The sequence below is a fragment of the Lissotriton helveticus genome, chromosome 3_1, assembly GCF_964261635.1.
Source record: "Lissotriton helveticus chromosome 3_1, aLisHel1.1, whole genome shotgun sequence".
In the NCBI taxonomy this organism is placed as follows: Eukaryota; Metazoa; Chordata; class Amphibia; order Caudata; family Salamandridae; genus Lissotriton; species Lissotriton helveticus.
Genome location: NC_136061.1, coordinates 262,012,952 through 262,038,110, shown reverse-complemented (window position 1 = coordinate 262,038,110; position 25,159 = coordinate 262,012,952). Strand labels below are relative to the sequence as shown.

Here is a 25,159-nt window from a genome sequence, read left to right as displayed (position 1 = left end):
TTTTTATCTTTTAAATGACACCAAAACTAAAGAAAATCCACTGGAGGGAACCAGAGATATGAATTTTTAAAGATTAGTCACTTTCTAGTGCTTAGAAACCAAAAGTGCCCCTTTTAGTCATGCGGTTGCCTCGGACAGGGACACATTCACCTTTAGCAATTGTTCTGAAGGATCTCTCACCAGTCTTGTGCAGCCCCCTCCAGCTGGCTGCATCCAGTTAGAACTCCTTCCTAAAATTCTTCTTGCGGGTCCCAACGTATCCAACACACAATCCAAGGTTCTGGAATCTCCAAGAGGGTCCTTGAAAGTGTGAGACTTTAAGTCCCACCATCAACTTGGACAAAACCCTTACAAATCCACTGGCAGAAATACAGGCTGTGGATTCTTTGTGGTGATGGTCAAGGTAAGCTCTGTTAACCTGTAGCCTGCAGGAAGCCCACTCTTTAGTCCTTTTAAAACAGGTTTGATCCACAAGGCTGTAGTTTCAAATGGTGCAAAAAGGTGCACTCTTAAGAGTACAGGCCTTTGGAAATGCACATTAAACTCTTCAGCGCAGACCCTTCTGATTCTCTTAAGTTTCAAGCAGCAGTTCTGAGTGGAACCGCCCCTCTCAGATACTTATTCAGTGTTCCCTGGGGTCAAGCATGTGGGCACTCCTGTCCAATGAGCTGCAGGGTTCCACCCAAATGTCTGACCACACCCTGCTGAGTGTAGCAAAACTCTAACCCAGAAACCATTATTCTTTCAAAATGCAATATGTCAGAATTTTCAGCAGGGAGAGAAGAGCTGGCTAAACACAACCCTAGGATGGCTAATCTCCATATTCTCTCCCCCTTGCATCTGCTCATTCCTTCCTTGGTCCTAGCATCTGGCTGGAGGTAAACAGGGGTCCTCCCCTTCACTTGAAGTCCATGGTTTACAACTCCTCTCCCTGCTCTGGCATTCCTAAGCCCAGCAACCTCTCCTCCCCGAGAGGCTTACTAACCCTAGGGGGCATTTATCACCTCTTCAAAGCAGCCAGGCTCACCCACTTATCTCAGACCAATCAGGGCAACGCAATAGAGGGCTGAATTTTGTCTTACAGAAAAGAAAAGCTTTTTAAATTCGTGTCTGTACATTTTACAATAAATTCAACAATACCATATTGTTGGACTTATCATTACCTTGCTACTGAGTCCTTTAATCCTAGTTGTATGGCTTTTCTTTCTCCATTTATTAACTAATAACCTTTTCCTATGTTAACCAATGGCATGGGATTTGCAATGAGAAAAGTGACTTAGGCCATTTTTACAGCACCAGGGCTTATAAAAAACATATTTTATAAGTGTGCTACATATATCTATAGGAACCCCCACCCCAGCAACACCTAGGGGAGACTTTAGGGGTTCTGAATATGTAAAAATATTGCAGATCATCCCTCCACAGTGCTCCTACCACCAAAGTCGATTTTGGGCAGCACTTTATCACAATGTGGGGAGTGAAATGTGCAATTTCAATTTACCCAGGGAATGTAAAACTCATTTTATAAAGGTCCACCTTTTAGATTCCTGACCACCCCACACACACCCCTGGGACACTAAGGGGAGACCCTGGGGGTACCTAATATGGCCAAACATTATAGGTAAACAATTTGTAAGTGCCCCAAACACAAAAGTCGAATTTGGGCACAATTTACTTTTTAAAAGCAGTCTTGTAGCACAGAACCACTTTTTAAACTGACCTCTGGCTTCAGCAGTGCACACATGCAAGTGCAGAAAGGACGACTGGCCTCTAAACTCCCATGCCCCATTATATACTAGGGACCGATAGGTAGTTTCAATCCCACTGCCCTATTATGTACTAGGGCCCTATGGGGTAGGTCATCCAATCACAGGGGTACCCCAACCCATAGTGTACCCTAGAATATGTAGGAGTTTACACTGTATTCTAGTTGTTTTCAGCATAGCACTGGCCCTAGACCTAGGCAGAGCCCAAGGTCAGTCAGAGTCAGTTACCACCAATACCAGTCAGCAAAAAGTTGGGGGTTGCCCAGGATGACTTTGCAACAAAACTCAAAAGTGTTCACGAGCCCACATCACAGCCAGACTCTCCATTTCTGGCTAGGAATAGACACTTTCAGTGTAAGACTGACTTCAGCTGGCATATGCCACAATATGTCTCTAGCGGTACAAAAGGGGGTGGTAATGGACGGAGCATCTGAACCAATCAAACACTCACACCCAGTCAAAAGATCTGGGTTTAATTGAAAATGTTATCATGCTCCTTCTGTGTTATCCAAAATACCAATATATCATCACTGTAATTGAAAGCATGTGTAACACATTGAATTGTTCTATGTGTGACATCTTGGAATTTTTCTGCAGCAGATGACACTGAAAAACTCAACCTTTTGAACAAACTGACATGAGTCTTAAAAATGGTAATGTACCTACAATTTTCTTCTAATTTAAGATGATGGGATCCCTTGGCAGGTCAAGATGTGAGAAAACTTTGGCTCCGTTCAGATGCATGATCACGTCTGCAATTTGCGGACCAGGATGTCTTTCTCTGTCGATTGCTTGTTGGCCTTGCACATATCCCCACAAATTAGCACCGCACATCCACTGTCCTTTGTCCGCACAACCACTATGGGCGACACCCATAGTGTGGAACCAGTAAAGCACTCAATTATGTCATACTTTAACAGCGTTTCTAGTTCCTTTTCGACCGCTTCTTGCAGGTGAAATCCTATTCTGCGGTGTTGATATGCAACAAGCAGGAAGTCTTCTTTGATGTGAAGTTGCCCCTTCACTGTCTTGAACTTTCCAAGGCAATGAAATAATGGCGGGAACTGACTCACAATTTCCGACTGCATATGTAGGTTATAAATTATAGATATTAGTCCCATACCAGCATCAGATGGAAAACTGAGCAGACATGCACTTGGACAAAGTGCCTTAAATAATGTGAATTGGGGCTTGCACAGACGTCTTTTTATGCCATAATGATCATTGACTTTGCACCGGCTTCGAAGCAGTCCATGTATACACTTTTGTGTTTGCCGCTTTGAGTCATGGTACAGGTGACAAACTGTTAAACTGGCATGATGTTGAACGATGCACCGCTGTCAATTACAAAGGTTATGGGGCAACCGTTGATCTTAAGTTTGATCTTGCACTAGTGTCCATATGTTGGACCTGTCAGCTTTAGGGTGGTCTTCCCCTACCTTTTTGCCCTTGCGCCTCCCATTTTCACTGTACCTTTTTGTTGGGCCTAGGACTCTGGGCGCCTCACCACTGCTAAACAGTGCTGAGGTGCAGGTGCTCTCCCCTAAAACCATATGATGCTGGCATATCTGCCACAAGCCCCTGCTACCGCAGTAAAGCTTAATCCTCCGTAGGCTAACATTGGGAACCCCTCTTATGGGATAATTTCTGACAGGGACCTAATAAGTCGGTTATGTTTGGTCTTGTTGGACTCGGGTCGGGGAACCCTTTATAATGATACATGGGGGTTGGGAACTACTACGCTAGGGATCCCACTTTTAGAAAGTGGACCTTTTCTTGCCTACACTTAGATTGGGCATTGTAGACTCCCCACTCCCCTCTGCACACTGATAGCTGCCTGGGTTGGGGGTGGGAGTGGTGATTCACACCTTCTCCCCTGGGATGGGCTGTGATGGGCTGCATACTGTAGCCTTAACGGCCTGTCTCTCGTCACTGTGATAGCCAAGTCAGGGAAGGCAGGGAACATACCAGAACTCCCTGGACTCTTCCAGAAGCCCCTGCCCCCAGACCCTTCCAGAGACTTCCACCACTTTCTAGCCACTGGACTGTAGAATATATAAGGGTGGGTCCTGGCCTCACATTCTTGTTACACTGCTGGACCACGACGAAACTCTGCTGGAGTGAGGACTGCTGCACCAGGAAAGATTGCCATTTGGAAGGAGGCTGACTGCTCTAAGGAACTGCTGCCCTAAATTGCTGAGCTGCCCTACTGCCTGCTGATCCTGCCCTGCTTGGGAAGCCTAACGAAACACCTCCAGAGTGTCTCCACAACACCCATAAGAACTGCCTTGCTCCAAGAGGACTACAACGTCTTATTCACCCTATAAACTGCCCCTGTAACTTTGTGTGCAAGGATCTGCAACCACCCGAGGGCCTACCCTGCTTAAAGAAGACTTTGTATGTAAAATCGTGACCACTCGGCGTGTCTGAGGCTGTGCTTAAACGTGGGACTCCCCCTGTGATCAAAATTGGCCCCGAGATCACCGTCACAGGCCCGGGGCATGACAGCACTGTGTGAGGATCAAAGCGCTGTGGCAAGGGAGCGCTGGTTTCCCCAAAGATCACCGTCGCTGGCCCGAGTGAAAGACTCGATTTCGAACTGTTCCCTTTAATCACTGTGAAGCCCTGTGGCTGAAGAGCGCTGTGGGCCGGTATCACCGCCGCTGGCCCAGAGTGTATAATCTGCCTGAAATTGACCAGGACCCCGCGAGGAGATCAGGCGTTGCCTGGTAACCGGGCCGTCCTGCCGCCGAGGGAAGAAGCCGCACAGCAGGACGTCAGCCTCAGCTGGGAGGTGTGACTGCGCTGAGCACCGAAAGGGGCTGCCCCGCTCCTTCCCTTCGTGCAGCTGCAGCCAGGATCGCATGTCCAGAAGACAGAGGAGCTTCCCGCCGGTGCCCAGCTCGCCTTGACTCCAAGTAACCCCTAGCGACCTGTGCTAAGCCGCTGCGGGTCATACTATCGTGGGCAGGGTACAGGCTGTAATTTGGAGAGGCGGGTGGCTAGAACTAGCCTGGCAGCGGGACTTTCCCCCCTGATTCCCGCGTGACACCCCAGAGACTGTGCCTCGGCTGTGGCAGGTTCCAGATAGCAGTGACACCGACCCGCCAGCCCGCCTTGCAAATGTAGAGCTCTTCTAGGCACACTTCTCCGGCTCCCTTACGTCCCCAAGCGCACGCCAATCACGAAGGCAGTGCTTCGGCCGCCCTGACGCGTGGGAAAACAGGACTACCATTTAAATCTACGCAGGATAACTCTGACCTAAAACGTGCAGCGTGGGAAGTCCTGTGCGCCAAAGACAGCCCGGCACACATTTTTTTTTATGTTGTCTGCTTGCCTGGGACTGAACGGGTGGCTGCCAATCACAGGCTTAAGGGGGCCCCACACTATAGATCCTTATTTGGGGGACTAGGAGGAATCCAGTCCCGCGCACACTTGCTTTCTTTAATACAGACCTGAGACTGAACTGATAAGTGCACAATCGTTTGCCTAAAAGAAACTGCCAAAACGTGCAGGATTATTTCCTCCCCCAAAAGAACACTATCAGCAATTAGTGCACCTTAAGAGCTCTTGGCATATATGAACTTCTGGTGATTTGCTCTTACCTGGATTTACCGGATTGTGTACCTGGCCTAAACTATTGATAAAGATTCTCATAGTTTTATAAGGATTGGTGTAGTGTCTTCTTGTGAGTGCGTTTATTGTGTCACTACCGCTGTGTGTTGCATAAATACTTTACACATTGCCTCTGAAGTTATGCCTTCCTGCTCTGCGCCAAGTTACCCTGTCGGAAGCGGTGGTCCCTACTTGGACTAGGGTACGTATCCCAGCCAACTAGAGACCCTGGTTCTAACACCATATGAATTCTTTTGTTTTGTTGACTCACTTGTTTTGTCATTTGCTCATCTTCTTTGCAAGCAGCAAGACCCATGTGTGCATGTCGCTTTGTGGCGGATATGATCATCGCACATTCATGCTTTTCACTGTTGTTCAACTGTGATGTCGAAATACATTTGTTGGATGAACTTGATGACTGACTTTGTTTAGTTTCCACCTGTCGCAATGGAGGGTGATTTTCTTCTTGGTAGGCATGGCAAGGATGCTTCTGAATCCGAAAGTCAGACATCAATGACTCTGAGGCGCATGGCTTCTTCATCATTAAATTCACTAAATTGACAATGTTTGATAAGCACATTAAGTTTCTCAACAAACTCATCCATCGTTACACCAACTTGTTGTCTCTCTTGATTGAAAATTTACCTTTCATAGTCGATGTTTGGTATCGAATTGAACTTGGCTCCTAATACTTCTTTGAATTGACTGTGAGAGATTTTCTCAGTACGTGAGATTTTCTTTATTACTTCATCACCAGCAAGATTCTTCAAGTACTTCATGATTTTCTTAACATCTACTTCTTCTATGGACCAATGAAATCATCAAATGTCTTGATACATGCAGTACATCTGGCCGTGTTGAACGGTGATGGTGGTTTCAGAAACATAACAGCATCATATTTCGCACTCTTTTCTACTGCCGTTGAGAGTATATGCGGTTCGGGTGACGGCAGCTTTCATTCTGGGCCGGTACCCATTGCAAGCACCGACTGTGTGCTTGTACTTGGGTTATCATGCCCGATGGGCAGTTGTAAGGTGCCATCTTCTTTGTTGATTGTAAGTAACGGTTTCATCTCTCGCACGTGTTTGTTACTGCTTTCAATTTTATGCATTGTACCTGGCTGTGACTGCCTTTAGAGTTTTCGCTTTGTATCAACGATGGCTCAATGTTAGGCTATGGTGCAGTGTCTCCTTTTTCGGCCTTACCACTTGGTTTTTGGCAGGTTTTCAAGGCTACTCCTCTGCGGAGCCTTCAACTTTTTCAAGGACCGGATCCCCCTCGAACACCGAAAGACAGTCACTCACGCCCTGGTCACCAGCAGACTCGACTACGGCAACGCACTCTACGCCGGAATAAACAAAAACCTCATCCGCAAGCTACAGAACATCCAGAACGCCGCCGCAAGACTGGTCCTCAACCTGCCAAAACACTGCCACATCTCCCAGCACCTGCGCACACTCCACTGGCTCCCCGTCGAGGCGAGAATCACCTTTAAGATGCTCACCCACGCACACAAGGCCCTCCACGGCACCGGAAGAGCATACCTGAACAACCGACTCAAATTCCACGCACCCCAAAGGACCCTACGATCAGCCCAGCTCTCCTATGCCGTGGTCCCCCGCAACAGAAAGACCAGATCGGGAGGCCGCTCCTTCTCCTTCCTCGTTGCCAAAGCATGGAACGCCCTTCCGCTCCACCTCAGACAGACAACATCGCTCCCCATCTTCGCAAGAAACCTCAAAACCTGGCTCTTCGACAGACCCCCTCCTTGATGGAATGGAACCTGCACCCCCCCCCCCCCCCCCCCCCACCCCTAGCGCCTTGAGACCCTTACGGGTGAGTAGTCGCGCTTTAACAAACCCCTGATTGATTGATTGATATGGGCTGGAGCAGGGCTTTGAATCCACACAATCCAACTCCGAACTGCTTCTCATCAAAGAGGCGCACATGGCACACATGAGCAGTTTGCTGTAGCATCGCAAACTTTCAGGGAGAGCAGTCTTGTTTCTTTGGTGCACAGATACTGCTCTTGTCGCCAGTTGTAGCGTCCTCACCTGCCCGGTAGCATGCAAAATGAACATGCCACACTCTGAGCTCATAATTTAAAAGCTTTACTTACCAGCATACAACATTCAACTGAACGTCTCATTACCTCCTAACTGTTAATGACCACAGATTAACACCTCCCCAAATGTTGACATAATTCTCTCATTGATTCCGCCAAGAACCATGCCATCCTGGCACTCATAGTCCTAATACACTACACCTCCTGCCCCCTCCGACCCCATTCGCAATCTGTGTTGTTGCTCTCCCTCCTGCCCCCCCCATTGTTCGTGTTGTTGCTTGCCCTCTCCCACCATGTTGCCTCCTAACCCACCATCTCACAATAAACTACAAAAGTGCCATGACATAGACAGCACTGGCCAAGTCATAGTGCCCCCGCCCCCAACCCTCTGCCCGTGTAATAAAAAAAGCACTATGGCGTGGCCAGCCACCTTACTCTGTCAACGTGTTTGCCATGTTGTACAAAAGCGCAGCTACTGTGCAACATGGCTGAAAGTTTTTTTTTTTTTAAGTGCTATGATGCGCCCAGCACTGCCCATGTCATAGCACTTTATTTTTTACTTACAGACATGCTGCACAGTACAGCAGCTGTATGCTGTACAACTTGGCTAAAAACACAAAGCAAATAGATTTTGTAGAAAAACCCTATTGGCTTTGCCAATGCTTTTTTTACCAAGCCATGCTGCATGACAGCTGTGCTGCTGTACAACATGGCTAAACACTGGCAAAGTAAATAGTGTTCGTCCTATTGGCTTTGCTGCTGTGATGTCACAGGGTCCATAAGATGTGCAATGGTCAACTGCCCGGATGTCCTCTTTAATCTCTGGGTCTCCACAGAGACAAAGGAAATGTTGGGAAGGAAGAAAGTGAGCTGCTTCCTCCAATGTCTTCTCTTGTCACCTACTACAGGGATCGATTCACAAAAGCATTTATGAGTACAGGAAGTAGCACTACAGAAGCACTAGCTTACATAATTTTACCTGCCTTTGTGAATTGAACCCAAAACGTTCAACTTCCTATTAGTAAAAGTGGAAAGAAGGCACAGTCCTTTCTATTTTTACTAATTGTACATAAAAATTCCCTTAATAGTCCTAATGTATTCCCACTTTAGATGTTTGAGGAACAATTCACAAAAGAATGTAAGAGTATGCAAAAGAGTACTACAGCTGTACTAATATTTGTACTCCAAAATCCCTTTGTGAATAGGCCACTGTGTGCCCACCGACTGGAGGGAAGCGACAGATTGGCAGAAGCTGTGGTATTGCCACCCACCAGCCTCCCCGTCTACTGATGGAGGAAATAATAAGAAAGGCAAGTGGAACGTGGAGGAGAGCAACGTGATGCCAGGCACTTCATTCAGGGACGTACTTCTCATTGGTAGAGCTACATCAGTGCACACCTCTGTGTATGGACCCCTCTGCACCCACTTCTTCACACATTACTGTCAACTGACCCCGTTTACGCTGACTATTCCTATCCAAAACAGGGAATTAAGCCATTTTCCTTCCTGGTTTTAGGGGCATGGTAACCTTGCTACACCACTGACTTCATTCATTTATTGAAATTCTAAATGGCAGGAAAGGGTTAAAAAGGAGTGCGGTGGGAAGAAAAGGCACCAGACATTTTTATATGTATTAATAGTTAGAAGAATGTGAAGCCTGGGGGATGTGGAAGAGAAAGGCACAAAGGCGGGTAAATCTACTTGTTTAGATAATATGTGGAGGGAGGTGTGCTATCAGTGGTACAAGCAGGGCATTAAGTGGGATGAAAAAACTTGGGGGGTCTCTCAAAGGGGCATAGCTGATGTAATTAGGAGCGTGGCTTAAAAATATGCACGCTAAAAATCTGTACTTAGGATAGTGTGCCGCCCCAACGGTATTTTGCTGCGTCAGTCATTGCATACAGATATATAATACAAGTAACATTATTACCACAACAAATCAGGGATGTTGGATTTGCCAATGGTTGTTTGTTGTGTAAGATAAATATGCAATAACTATGGCTTCGTTGTATACAATATTGTAAATGCTTTCGTTCTGAAATTATGAGACTGTGAAGGAACTATAACAAGTCTCTTTAAAGTTACCTCAAAGGCACTGAAGGCTGGTTCTGCTGCAGAGTTAACATTTTACTTTTACCCTGCGGGCAAAAATGGAGAGCCCGATAGGGACCTGTCTCAACGCGTGCTTTTAAGAACAGCAGGTGCTGAGCACTGGCAGGATGCGGCCCACTTGAAGCCCTGGGTACAAGGTTAGGTTTTAGTGTGGTAGCGTGCTTCCTACAATTCTACCCTGCTCTACTCTTCTCTCCAAATACACGGTCCCAGGTGGAGGGACATAAATAGGGTGACCAACCGTCTGTAAATTTCACGGACAGTCCGTAAATTTCACGGACAGTCCGTAAATTGGACCCCACGTCCGTTGTCCGTGAGGATCCCTTTTACAGACGCCTTTTGTCCGTAATTTTGGGCCTTTCAGGTAACAGAACTGTTCCTCTGCAAAAGGCCTTAGCTCCCTGATGGGGCCGCCTCGCACCTCTAAGCGCAAGAGCAGCCCCACCCCGCCCATTGTCATTCTGTGTGGGGCTGATTGCCACATACAGAATGACAATCGGTCAGTCTGGGCTGGTACAGCATGTGGTGGCCTCCTCCAGCCTCGGTCCAGGGCAGGGCATTCTGTCACATGGAAGTGCAAAAACGCCCATGCTGCTGCTAGGTGAGAATCCAGTTAACCAAAGGAAGGCGGTGAAAGAAGTTAAAAAAAAGGATTATAGTTATAGTATAGCAGCCATGGTTGCTGCTTTTTTATTTTATGCAGCTAACAACTATTGACAAAGCCAATAGTTCTGGCGTGTTGTAGGTGTAACATTACTTGTTCTAGGTGTAACGTTACTTGTATTTTTTATCTGGATGCAAACAGAAGCAACAAAAATAACAGTAGGACGGCACGTTATATTAAGCACAGATTTTTAGCTCATGTGTTTTAAACCACGCATATTATTACATCGAACACCCTTTTGGAAAGACCCCCCTAGTTTTTTCATCCCACTTAAAGCTCTAGAAACAACACCATGTCACAGTTGCCACACGTCCAGGCACTGTGCATCATGCATGACTCATGCCTTCCACTTTTTCAGATTGCCTATGTGCAGGGGCGTAGTGAACCCTGCCCCACCCCACCCCTTGCTTTAGGAACTACAGCGAGGGTGGAGTTCTTGATGGGTCTCATAATTATTGTGAAAAGGTGAGTGAGTAAGTAAGTGAAGGGATGGGTGGATGGATGGCTGGATAGATTAGTGAAATGATGGATGGATGAGTGAAAAGGTGGATGATGGGCGAGTGAATGGGTGGATGGATGAGTGAAATGATGGATTGATGAATTGATAAGTTAAAGGGTGTATTGATGAATTGATAAGTGAAAGGGTGGATGGACGGATGAGTGAAAGGGTGGATCTAAGGCTGGATGAGAGTGAAAGGGCGGGAAAATGGACAAAAGGATGGATAGATGAGTGAAGGAGTGAAAGGGTGGATAGATGAGATAAAGGATGGATGGATGGATGAGTGAAAGGATGGATGAATGATAGGTTCGATGGATTCATGAGTGCATGAGAAGATGGATGGGTGGGTGGATGAAAGGATGGATGGCTAAGTGACAGGGGCATTGAAAGAGAAAGGGAGATGCGTAAATGGATGAATGAACGTGTAAATGGGTGGAAGGATGAGTGACTGGATGGATGAATGAGTAAGTGAAAGGATGGCTGGATAGGTAAATGGCTGGATGGATGAGTGAATGGATGGATGAGTGCACGGATGGATAGGGTGAAAGGGTGGATGAATGGATAATGGATGAGTAAAAGGGTGGATTGAGGGATGGATGTGTGAAATGATGGATGGAAGGATACGTGAGGGATAGGTTTGTAAATGGCTGAATATGGACATGGATGAGCACACGGATGAAAGGACCGAATGAATGGTGAAAGACTAAATGATAGATGAAAGTATGATTACACATTGTAAGCTCCATTATCTTAAGCAACATTTCCTATACATTGACTTTCACATTTCTACAAGTGATTGTCTCTATATAATATGTGTGTGTTGTAACACACTCCAACACTCTGCCCTACATACTCGGGATGAGTAGCACTATAGAAGAAATGAAATACACATGAGAGAGGGTCTATGTGAAGATGAGGGGCGCCATTGGAGGGTGGTAGCAAGGCCAGACTGGGCATCAGGCATTTTCCCTGGGAGCTGGAAAGTTGGGGGTGGTTTTGTTACCACAAAAAGACCTGCACATTTGCTTAAAGCTGCATGCATACTGACAAACTGAAGTGCACAATTGTCTCAACCTATTCTAAACTTATTTTTACTTGTACTTTAGTGGTTGTCTATTTACTTACTTATATACTACTGCGCAACATCCTCTGATGTGTCTATAAAACGTACCTTTTGTTCTGAATTTTGACCTCCTGTCCTCAATTTTTGTCCTGAATTTGACCCTTTGTCCTGAATTTTTACACTCACTGTCCTGGATTTGCACCCATGCCAGTTGGTCACCCTAGACATAAACCTCATACACTTTCGAGCTGCATATCAATGAAGAGGTGCTTCCCACCTCGGTATTCCAAGTTAACGCTCATTGCCTCCGATATCTTGAGAAAGCTATTAACTTTGCGAATAGTTACACGTCTACAAATCTATATATATGTGGAAGGGCTGCTGTTATAATTTCAAATCTCAACCGACGTAATGCACGGTGATGCCTAAAATCGAGGGGAGTCGTAGCGGGGGGAGAACGTAACCCTCCGGGAATCAACACCCACCAACGGCCACTTTCACTTCACACCCCCTGCAACGAGCGCCTGCCTGGGGAGCGGCCTGTCATGAAAGCGTAAAACCCAGGGGCCTGAGCTCGGCGAGGCCCCAACCCCCAGGGCCGCCACGAGTAATGTTATGTGCGGCGTCAGACACGGCTTCCCCGCGGGGAAGAATGGGCGTCGGCGACGGAGCGGGAACCCCTCGCGCCCAGTTCCACCGGGGCCTGCGATTGGACTGCGTGACCAGCTGTTAATTGGGGAAAAAACAAGTAATGGGCGCGGCGGCAGTGTCCGGCCTCCCCTCCCCGGGCGCAACGATAACACAGGGACTGGGCCCCGCCGGCTCCACGCAGAGCTGAGCCACGTCCACGCGTGACCGTGCGGCGGAAGTGACGTTGTGCTGGGGTCGGCATGCGTTGGACAGGCCCATCACCTATGAAAAGGGGCGGCAGCGACTACAACCCGAACGGAGGGCCCCGTGAGAGACACAGCAGGAGGGCCGGCTTTCTGATACGGTTATTTATCCAAGGTTTGGAATTTGTGGGTGCTTCGTGCACACAAACAAAACAGCACTTTGAGCAAGTATATCTCCTTTTCATAATTTAAGCGTTCCTGTTACATTTTACTAGGTTTACATAATATATCACCGGAAGCTCTGAGTTACTTCAGAATTGCTCTCTTACTGGCAAAGAGGCAGTGCACCGACAGGCATGTCTGACAGAGATGCCACCCACAAACAGGGCGCGCGAATACAAGGCAAGTCTTCCAGGGTGTGTACTTTGTACTCAGGCACACACAAGAGCCTCAGATGCCAACATGACACGCAGAAAGTGGGTATAGCACCACAAATGGGGCAAAGAGGCAGTGCACCGACAGGCATGTCTGACAGAGATGCCACCCACAAACAGCGAATACAAGGCAAGTCTACCAGGGTGTGAACTTTGTACACACAAGAGCCTCAGATGCCAACAGGACCCGCACAGAGTGGGTATAGCACCACAAATGGGGCAAAGAGGCAGTGCACCGACAGGCATGTCTGACAGAGATGCCACCCACAAAAGGGGCGCGCGAATACAAGGCAAGTCTACCAGGGTGTGCACTGTGTACTCAGGCACACACAAGAGCCTCAGATGCCAACAGGACACGCACAGAGTGGGTATAGCACCACAAATGGGGCTTTCACAGATACACATGCACACACAAGGCACACTGTCACAAGAAGACTACATTTCGAAACCAAAAAAAATACACATATACAAATAGAGCACACAGAGACTGGCACAGCAGCACAGACACAAGTGGGGAATGTGCAGACACAGGCAGAGCCTGTGGGTGCCCTCTACGGGTGTGCCCTTTCACAAACATGACAGGGCACCCACAGACTAGGTGTCCACTCTTCTGGTTTGGTGCCACTAGCATCATGAGATAGGCAGAGCAGTGGCCTTGCAGTGGCTTCTGAATACGGCAATGGTTCAGAATCCAACCCTCTTCTGTGGGATGTGGTCAGTTCTCAAGTTTATGGATGAGGGGAGTTGAACTGTTTTTCCTCCAAAGAGCTTCACCTTTGCTTTGGCTGACAGGCCGACATAGACCCTGCTTCTGTACCATAACAGAGGCGTCACTGCCTTGATAATACCCAAATAAGAGCCCTTCTTTTCTCCAATATAAGGGTGGCCACAAAGGATTTCCAGTTGAGGGACCTCTATTAAGCAATAACCTTCTCCTCTGCATCAAAATGAAACCAATCAGATCTTTAGGTGCAGCCTCACTTTTACCCTCTATGGTGTCTTTAGGTTGAGTGAGGTGTGAATACACTTTACACTGCATTATACGGACTAAATCCTCTTTAAGCGCTCTTTATCTTGTCAACTTGAGGCAGAGGATATGTTAAAAAAAAAAAGAATTTTGGACGTCTACAAAACATTAAAAAAACTACAAACTGATGCTGTCTAACAGCAGTGGCTGGGTGATTGTCCCAGATTAGTAGTGGATATATAGATCTCACAGTGGCTTTCTTGCAACACGGAGGAATGCGTCTGGTTAGCTACAACCTTTGCAATAATACAAATGTGTGTTATAATAACTAAATTAATGATTCTGTATTTCTGGGACAGATAAGGGAGCATGCTCTTCAGACTGGAGCAGTACTCTATGATGCATAAAGTGTGTGAGATCATGACAAACCCAAAGGAACTCCAGCTTTTGACTGGGACAGGTAGGTGATCTGCTTCTCGTGAATAGAGGAAGTTCTTTTACATGGAAGTCAGGAATACTTCCACAGTCTACATTAAAGCAAATGATTTCTGTGTCAACAGCACTGAGCTGCAGCCAGCTGTCCTCATGCAAGATTCAATGTTATCAAGACACATGGTCAGGCTGGCCAGACATTCTGTATCAGATGACACCTGGGAACAGATTTAGGTGTCATCTGCATAAGAGTAACACACCAGACTGACGTCTGCAATAAGCTTGACGAGGAGAACCATGTAAACGCTGAACAATATATGAGAAAGGAAACCCTCTAATACCCCAGAAGACGTCAAGGATTTGCAAGAAAACAAGCACCATATTAAACGGATGGATCTGCATGAAGAGATTCAGCTACACATGATGGGAAGGATTCGGCCATGGACATTAAAGCTGTGTATTAATAGTGGCGAAATGGGCAGAGTTCTAAAAGTAACTGCATGATAACTCAATTATAATTCTACAGTAGATAGGGCTGAGTAACTCTGTGGTTTTATCTGCACAACGCTTTGCGCTTTGTTCTCCTTAATTTCCTTTTTTTTTTGCTGTTGCAGCCGAGATTATTGGATGGGGAAGTTACAGCATGGAGTGGGATATTATAATATATATATAATGGGCGAGTATTGGACAGTGTTGAGCCGGTTGTTTGGAACTTGCATTGCAGCCTGCAATAAATATGTGCTGAATCCACTTGGTGTTTGGACCTCTCCATTGTTAGGCAACTTTTTGAAAAAATATATATATATATATATATATATATAAAGTTGGCCTGGCATATGATGTCCACTATTCTAGTGGGCACCTTGCACCAGTCCAAACAACCCTTATTGATGGTGGGTTTAAGACAACCTTTGTAGAAAGCTATCCTAGTGGTAGCTGTGGAGAGCAGCTTTCAGGCTAAGTCTAGAAGGAATGTAAAGCAGCTTGTTTTACCAGTCTATAATCTCATGAATGATCACATGAAAGGAGAACCACACCAGGTATATACATTAAATATATATATATATTTATTCTAAACACACCCCTCTAGCCTATGAAGCTAGAGGCAAAAGTACAATACAATTACTTAAATAGCTCACAGTAAATTAGCACAGTATACGTTTTGCCCTAGGGGCCTCACAAACCATATACTAAGGAAGTGGTATAAGAACCACGTGAGGGATAGAAGCAAGGCCTAGGGCCTGTAGAACCGCTGGGGCAACCAGGAACCACCCAAGGTAGGGACGCATGAGACCCACAGGGGAACGCATGCAGTGTCTAAAACACAGCCACAAATCACCGTTGACGTCTATGTAGAAATTCACAATTAGATTTTTAAAGATTAAGGACACTTAGGAGTGGACTAGGAACAAAACCCTTCAGTTCTGGACACTCCGAGAGTCAAGAACCTCAGAAGCACCAAAGTACTCGTGTTACCTCACCCAGGGAAGCCGGGTGCATAGGTGTCTTGTCATGTCAGGTTTCATCGTCGTTTCCTACGGAGAGGTGCAAAGAAGTGATGCAAGCAACCAGATGAAGTGTCCAGATGGATACAAGGGTGGATCGGAGAGCTGAAGAACCTGAAAGCAGAGGGGACAGAGTCTGGGTCACTAGCCAGTGACCAGGTAGGCAACAAGAAGATGCCAGCCGATGTCGGGTGATTTCAGGTGATGTAGGTGAAGCTTGACTCTTCTGCCACGAGGTTAAGGAGGCGTCAACGACAACCAGGAGCTGGATTCGAGCTGTCCCATGTCGGATGTCGAGTGCTGCAGCGTTGGTATCCAGGTCGGTATCCAGGTTAGACCCAACAAGCCTTGGCAACAGCAACCCAGCAAGATGTCAAGATTGGCTTTGGTGCAGACCAGCAAGGTCTGAGGGACTTACCCTTTGGAGGGGAGTCAGGGCACGTCTGGAGCAACCAGGAAAGCCCAAGTAACAAAGAATTTACCTTCGTGGGGACCCACCAGTCAACAGACTAGGGATCGCGAAGGAGCCTCGAGCAGAAATGCCAAAAGCGGGCCCACGGAACACTCGTGGAGTGTAGGCCCACAATCTTCGATGCAAAAGGTGCTCAGGGCTTGGACTACAAGTAGCCAAATGCACAACTTCGGGAAAGCTCGGGAAGTCGATGCACTAGCAAATGTGCTGGATTTCCAGGAGTTCCGGTCCCACGTCTCTCGTGATGGCTACAGGTCTCAGCTTTGCTGGGGACTTGTGTCGGCCTCGGAGATGTCTGGAAGTCCGAGTCCTGTGTCGCAGATTCTTCGGGGTCCGGCAGGAGCCTAGAAAATGGAGACCGGCAAGATGCTTCTTTGGTGCCTGTTTAAACAGGGAAGTCACTCCTTGACCCCAAGGGAGATTTCTTCCGTCTTCCAGTCGAAATGGAATGTCGAAGATCCAAGATTTATGTTTCAGAGTTTCGTCCAGGGTAATCTAAAGTCCTAGGGACTGGGATCCTATACTTATACTAAGTTGGGGGTTGGACTAACTCTAGGGTCCCACCTATGGGAGGACCTGGGCAGGGGGTGGTTACACCCCTTCCCCTTTGTCCAGTTTCGCGCCAGAGCTGGAGCGGAGTGCCTCAGCAACCGGTTCGAACTGGCAAATGCACGGGGACACCTTGTGTGCCCCAGGCACTGTCTGGAAAGCATTCACTGAATGCAACCCACCCTGCCCCAATACACTAAAGCCTGTCTGGGGAGGTGCTGGTACCTCCCTGGACAGGAAACATATTGTCCAAGCCTCCCCTGCCGGAGTTTCGTCCAGCAGCAGGAGGTCAGACTCGTGTCTGTGGCAGCAGCTTCCATTTTGTTATGCTGGGGATCTTTAAAACTATTACCGGGTAAGTAAGTGTGTACATGTCTTCTTCCCCTAGAAGGGTGGAATTCTACCCCCGCCGCCAGGACTGGTGTGGTGAGGGGGTGGGGGGAGGATTCCAAAGTGTTTGACACCAAACACGCCATGTTTTGATGCAGCCATTCCAAAGATAGCCTTTACCGCGAGGTGATAATGCACGTAAGAGTATATGGCCTAGCTGTATCATAGAACAGCTATAAGGAAGGGATTCCAAAAGCTGCAGAGGGGCTCAGCTCATGCTTGGGCACCCTCTCACACAAAACTAAGCACTCTGCCTTCAGGATTGTCAAGGCCTGACATAGGAGTGACTTATAGGTTTATATGTGTCTATATATATAGGTAGATAGAGGTATACTATATCTAAGTAAGGGGTACATGTACCACCTTACCCAGGCTGCAGTAGCAGACATGTGGTGCCATTTTGGAAGGCTTCCCAGGGGTGGCATAATACATGCTTCAGCCCCTGGTAGGCCTCTGGGGTACCTATGCCCTTGGTACCTAAGGTACCATATACTAGGGACTCACAAGGGTAACCCCGTCACCAATCTGGAGTGTACCTAATGTACATGCAATCAATTTAGAGAGAGAATAGCTAGGCTAGGGTCCTGGCAGGGCCACAGCCAGACTAAAGTCGATAAACCAGGGAAACACAGCAAAAAGTGGGGGTAACCATATTAAGCAGATCCTACTCTCCTACACGGTCTATCTTTAATATATTTTTTATTTTAAACTACTGGTGGTTGCCAGTAGTTAGTTATAGTTAGGACCATGTTTCCATAGGAAAAGTGTTTTTTTACTTGCCTATACCTTTGGCGCTGTTTGATGAAACTTTTTTTTTGGGGTGGGGGGTATTTATATTGCACACGTACACCGACTGGTCTCTTGGCGCTGGGGAGTCTAGATGAGGGAACAGTTAAGCAGAGTGGCATCTAATTGTAGGCCAAGAAGAACAACCAGGTCTGAAGTTCTTTCCTGAACCGAAGGTAATCAGTCATCAAAATCTTCCCAAAAAAGTGTCATAAGGAGTCTTGTGCATGGAAAATTTTCGGTGATCCGTCAAGCGGGGGGCAAAAAAAAGGGATGGGGTAAAAAAAAAAAGTGCATTACCCATGTTAATTTCCATAGTAGCTTTGAACAGGACTACAGCCTGAACCACTGAACAGAATTACACCAAATTTGGTGGGAAGGTAGATTTTGGTTCGCTGATCACGTTTATAGTTATCCGTTGTAAATCCGTTCAGTAGTTGTAATATTTAAGGAAATCCCAATTAGGATATCTGCGAACGCGTATAATTCGGGACGATTTCACGATTAATTGTGAATTTGCGTATCAACAGGAATGGCGTAATTGGCTGTCCGCAACTTGAGCAGAGAGTGGCGGCCACCATTTTACCTCATTGGAACAGCCCGCGGGGCTGAAACCAAATGGCAGAAAGTGGCATAAGGGGTCAGGTTGGATGTGTCCTGACCCCATGAGAGAAATGTAGGGGTGTTTAAGGAAACCCTTATGAGTATAATATGTCGAAAAAAGAGGGGTTTTTCCCACTCTGAATAGTTGTGAATTCGCCGTGACTGTCAGTGCACCCGTGTAACATGACAAATTTGCAAATATACGTTGCGACAAATTCACGAATATCCATTATTTAAAAAAAAATGGTTATACACCCACCTTCAGTATCACTTAGACACTCACCCACCCACTTACAGACTGATTCTGAGACTCATGCGCCCACTTACACAACCACTCAGAAACTCACGCACCCACTCAGACACTCATATACCTACTCACAGACCCACTCAGACTCACACACCCAATCAGACCCACTCAGAGACTCACACACCCAATCATAGACAAACTCAGTCTTATGCACCCACTCACAGACTCACTCAGAGACTCACACACCCACTCAGTCTTATGCACCCACTTACAGACCCACTCAGGCACTCATGCACCCACTCTCTGACCAGCTCAGAAACCCGAGGACCCATTCATAGACCCACTCAGACTCATGCACCCACTCACACACCAACTCAGACTCATGCACCCACACAGACCCACTCAGAGACACACACCCACTCAGAGACTCATACATCCAGTCAGACAGTCATGCTCCCACTCACTCACCCAGTCGAATGCTCATGCACCCTTTCAGAGACCCACTCAGAAACTTATGTACCCACTCTCTCATCCACTCAGAGGCTCATACATCCACTCACAGACCCAAAGACAGACTCACGCACCCACTCAGAGACTCATGCACCCACCCACAGACCCACTCATGTTCTCATGCAGCCACTCACAGACCCATACAGCAAGTGCTTAATTTGAGCCAGTTGTTTCCGGACCTCAGCACTGGTACTTAATTGTCAACACTGGCTCTTGTGACAGTCTGCCACAAGGTGGCACTGTCTGAGAAGACCACAACAACAGTCAATTATTATTTCAATATACCTAAAAAGTTACTATTACCTGCGGACAAGCCATTCTTATAGCGTTGAAGGCCTAGAATAGTCTGAATTGTCACACTTGCAGGAGTGTGATGGTTTGTAATTGTGTTGTGACTGTGATTAGCAGCATGGCAGGGGTAATGTGTGGTGCAAGTTGCTGTGGTGTCCTGACGATGGCCCTGGACCGCATTTTTATACAAATCAAGCACTTCACACAAGCACTCACCGACCTATACAGTCACTCACACACCGACTCTCCAAGTTTACAGGTTACAGTTAGGAAATACATTGAAATTCCCTGAAAAAAACAAAGGTTACAGGGACGTTATAGTTGGAAAATAGAATTTTAAGAAACCTTAGAAATTCATTGAATTAAAACAAAGGTTACAGGGACATTATAGGTAGGCTCACATTTTACTCGTACAACACTAGTGAAATTCAGCAGTGATAGTTACCTGAGCTAACTATAACTTACGCCACCGCAATACACTGCTTTTGACCTCACATATTACATCACTACTGACATGGTCAGTGACATCACTGATGACATATCAAATGACATCACTGATGACATCATCCCGTGAGTGCAAGTTTTTCGTAAACGTTTCTGAGACCTAAAGATAAATACTAAGCTACAGCCTAAGTTAAATTACTATTCTTTCTGTACTAGCAATCAGACATACTATTTCTAACATATCTCATCTGAGTGGTTGTGTGACTATTAGTGTGTGAGTGGATGTCTAAGTGGCTGCATGGGTGGTTGTGTGAGTGGATGTTTGAATGCATTAGTGGGTTTGTGAATGGGTGAGTGGATGTGTGAGTGGCTGCACAGGTGTGTGCTTGGCTGTGTGGATGTGTGAGTGGCAGTATGGGCAAGGGAGTGGCTGTGTGAGTGATTGAGTAGCTGAGTGTGTGTATAGGTACATGAGTGGGTGGGAGTGGCTGTATTGGAGAGTGAATGTCTGTGTGAGTGGCTGTAAGGGTGAATGAGTGCGTATGTGAGTGGTTGAATGAATGTGTGAATGGTTATGTAAGTGGTTCTGTGGATGAGTGAGTGGCTGTATCAGTGGACGTATGGGTAAGTGAGTGGGTGAGTAGCTGTCTTGATGAGTGAGTGTCAGTGTGAGTGGCTGTAAGGATGAGTGTGTGGGTGTGTGCGTACATGTATGGGTGAGTGAGTGGATGTATCAGTTTCTGTATGGTTGTGCGAGTGTGCTTGCGAGTGCCTGTACTGGTGAGTGAGTGGCTGTATGGATGAGTTAGTGGGTGTGAGAGTGGCTGTATGAGTGAGTGGGTGTGTTATTGCTCTATGGATGAGTGATTGGTTGTGTGAGTACTGGTATGGGTCTGTGAATGGGTATGTGAGGGGTTGTGTGGGAGTGGCTGTATAAATGGTTCTATGGGGTGTGAGTGGGTGTGTGAGGTGTTTTGTGGATGATGTCATGAGTGATGTCAGTAACCATGTCATGAGTGATGTAATATGTGAGGTCATAAGCAGTGTATTGCGGGGTAGTAAGTTATAGGTAGCTCAGGTAACTATAACTGCTGAATTTCACTGATTTTGTATGAGTGAAATGTGAGCCTAACTAGAATATCCCTGTAACCTTGTTATATATATATATATATATACTCACACACACAAACCCCATGGTCAAGGTACCCACAGTCAGGGTACAAAGAGAGAGGCAATAGACCTTGAAAAGGCAGAGCACATAATCAGAGGTTGGGCATAAACTCACAGACAAGGCACACACAAACAAGACAGTCACCCATGGACTGGATGCACACAAAGAAAGCACACACTCATAGTGAGGACACAAAAAGAGAGATCATTTTGAGAGGGCACATATGGACAAAGGGCACATACAGCAACATAACACACCCTCGCGGGCTTGTATACACAGAAATGGAACACACTCAAGATACAGCACACACTCACAAACAGGGCACCCACTTGCAGACAGGACACAGGTTCGAAAAAAGCACACACCAGCATGCTGGGAAAACTGCACTACGTTCACAAACAAGGTAACAAACCAAAGAGATACAAAATATACCCATAGACAAGGCAGACCTTAATAGACATAGCATAAGAGACAACACTCACAAAGACCAGGCACATTTACAGTGCATTCTCAGAGAAAGGATGCACACTCACAAACAAAACACTTTCACAGGTGAAACACACACAGGTCGGCAACATACATAAAGGTTGAGCTAGCTGTCACTGAGTACATAAAACAACTAGCTAGAGGCAAACCACACACAGTGCCTGTAGACAACCACAACGTGTGCTGCGAACACCTGCAGCATATCTAGATGATCGGAGCAGTGCATGTACAACATAACACAATCACAGCAAACATGAAGATATTCCAGACAGACACACACACCAAACACATTGAGAGCAAATATACACCTGTGGCATTCTACACCTGCTGCCATGGCAAACGTACAGGCACCCCAAAGATAAGGGCATACCATACACTGAAGACACTGCACATATAGGCTCACCTGACATTTCAAACACAATTCATTCAAATAGAAGGCAGCAAAACATATTGCTTTACTGTGGCAAACACCACACATACTAACACACTGCACATACCACCAGCATGCTGTATTTAAATCATATCTCTTCAAGTCCCAGTCCTGGCACATATGATAAGACCCTCCATTCTGCTCTATGTCTGTCTTACTCAGTCCTCGCTAGTTGTATGCGCTCTTTGATTGTGTTGTGCTAGCTCGGCTGCGTAATAGGTTATTGTATATTTTACTGTCAGGCATGTAAAGCAAGTGGCTAGGGTATGTTGCGAGCTTCTTGAACAAAATTCTTTTTTCCATTTACACTGCCTCTTGTGCACATATATGCATGCAGTTGTAAGGCGCTTCACACAACCATCACACTGCTGCCTGCTTAGGGCCCTCCATGGTTAACTGATCCTTTCAATACACAACTGGCTTCGCTGGTTGCCTCTTTTATGTGAGTCTGAATTTGAGGCTTGATGCTTTGTGTACGAGGCGGTTACCTGGGAGATCCAAATGTAATAGTGACAAAGGGTGAGTTATTTGATGTGTTGCAAATGCCACCATGGCATCAATCAGTATATCTGCCTGGATGCTTTCACATGATACGAGGGCATTGTGGAGTTGCCCGATGAGTTCCCAATGCTAGCGCAGCATCTGTATATTTACCGGATGGGCTCACTATGGCAAATGTACGCTGTTCTATATGATGGGTTTGCGGTGTCATAATGGCATCAAAACACTGACCTGGCACACAGACTAATAATGCATCCTCAGCATCAGTGGATTTAGGGAGCTTGCTTCCGGTGCCACCCTAGCAACAATGAGTTTACGCAATGGGCTCTCAATGCCATATTTCTATTTATAGATTTACCTGTCGAGCTCTCAATGCCACTTTGGCGTTCGTGGTCTTACTGAGCTGGGTCAGCTCTATCAAGATATTCAGCAACTCGTCCGTCAGAGTCGGATCTCGGCCACATAGCTGGTCCTAAGAGAAGAGAAAGAGAAACAATGGTGGGCATTTGATCATATACCAAGGTAGAGGCCATATGGTTTTAGGGGGCAGCAAAAAGGACATTCAGGCAGGCAAGGAACGCACATGGAGAGTGAAGGAGAGGTTAGAGGAAAGGAAATGGAAAGTGAACACATGGGGTCATGGAAAGATTGGGAGTAAGGAGGGGTCAAGGAAAGATTGGGAGTAAGAAGGGGTCAGAGGAAAGGGAGTGGAGAGTGAAAGGGGGCAGAGGAAGGGAGTTAGAGTGTGATGACGGGTCGAAAGGGAATGAGTGAGGTAGGGAATAGAGATGGAGAAAAGTGTCAGAGGACAGTTGAGAGGAAGGGCTGGACAGAGGAAAGGAAGTGTTGAGTGTCCAGAGGAAGAAAATGAAAATATGAGGGAAAGGGGGATGATTAAATGAAAGGAGGAAAGGAGGAAGTTGTAAAGAAAAGAAAGCAGCTAGAAGCTCAACTTTTGAGGAACAGCCACTGGAAAATATGTGAGGAGAAAGAGACCAGAGGAGACTAAGTAGCTAAACTTAATGAGGTCTTGGCCAGTCGTAAGATCAGGGCTGGACTGGGAACCTAAAGCAGTCCTGGCAAATGTGTCAGACGGGCCTCGTACGGTGCATAGAGAGTGCACTGAGTGAGCCTGACCACTACACTGAGGAGCTTAGGGGGTTCTACCCCCAAGAAAATGACGGACAATGGTGCATTCTACAACACATTTGTCATTATATATTCAATTGTATTGGTTTTTAAAGCATAGTAAATTGTAACCTTACTGTGCACCAGGTTTTGACAATATTTGTGGGGCTTTTCAATGATTCCTTCACTATTACCCTCTAACAGTGCCCTCATCTATCCGTAGCCCCCCACTCACATGTATATTATTTGTTTTATAGCACCTCTCATACCAGTGTAGGGTGTGTCAGAGCACTTTATATCTCACACACACATACAAAGACAATGAATCATACATGTGTAAATCACTCTATAGAAAATGTTACATAAGACAAAGGGGACTACAAGGTGCACGATTCCATACTGGTAAGCATTTTTTAAGAGTGCTTGGACTGGAGATGCACAAACTTAGGATTCAGCACATAACACAGTGGTTAGAGCTGACTTTAATAATAAGAAAATATTACTACCCAGACAAACCTTAAAAAGCAACACCATGATAATGAAAGACTGGGGGAAACAACATAACTTTCTAATCTGTACCATGCAGCTTGCATGCAGTACTTTGATAACTGTTCATAGCTCACTGTGCAAGATTATGATTGTAACTTATGAATTCACAGTAACCAAAGGATCTCTGTGACACTTAGCTATGCACATAAAATACTGTTTGTTGATATACATGATACAAGTTCTTTGCAGCAGCATATTAACCCTCTGCACTACCTTGTTGAGTCAAAACTGCATCTAGACATAACTCAGCTCTCTCTCCACCAGGTACATTAATCACAGGAGTTAACTTGATACTTTTATTGTTGCCTGAAAACTGCTAAATATACAAGGAACTTTGCAGTGCTTTAAAAACTGCAGCACTTCTACATAACCGCCCCCAGCCTTCTGGGGAAAAGCCTGATGCACATTACGGCGAGTCTGACTTTGCGTGAGATCCTTAACCTAGCCAGACAAAAAAGTATCAGAGCACATACCAACCCTCTATCTTGAGAGACTGCACAAACCCCATGTGTAACAACGGTAGGCATAGGGAGTCTGACCTAGGTGCACCTGGTCAAGGAGTGCCATGGGTAGGCATCACGAGTTTGAACCTAGTCATACCTACTCAAGGACTGCCATGGCCAGGCATCTGGTGTATCTAAATCTAT

At 46.4% G+C, this 25,159-nt stretch overlaps 1 protein-coding gene across 6 annotated transcripts in view; it reads right to left on the bottom strand.

The window, feature by feature from the left end:
• Nucleotides 1-25,159, bottom strand: part of ACACA (acetyl-CoA carboxylase alpha) — a 1,199,721-nt gene that overhangs the window by 771,370 nt on the left and 403,192 nt on the right. For all 6 annotated transcript variants that reach the window (XR_013608606.1, XM_078679777.1, XM_078679779.1 and 3 more), the window contains one exon: nt 23,194-23,307. Coding sequence is in view for 5 of the 6 variants with exons in the window: in XM_078679777.1 (XP_078535903.1) it covers nt 23,194-23,307 (114 nt within the window). In the remaining variant the exon portion in view is untranslated. The remainder of the gene's footprint in view (nt 1-23,193; nt 23,308-25,159) is intronic.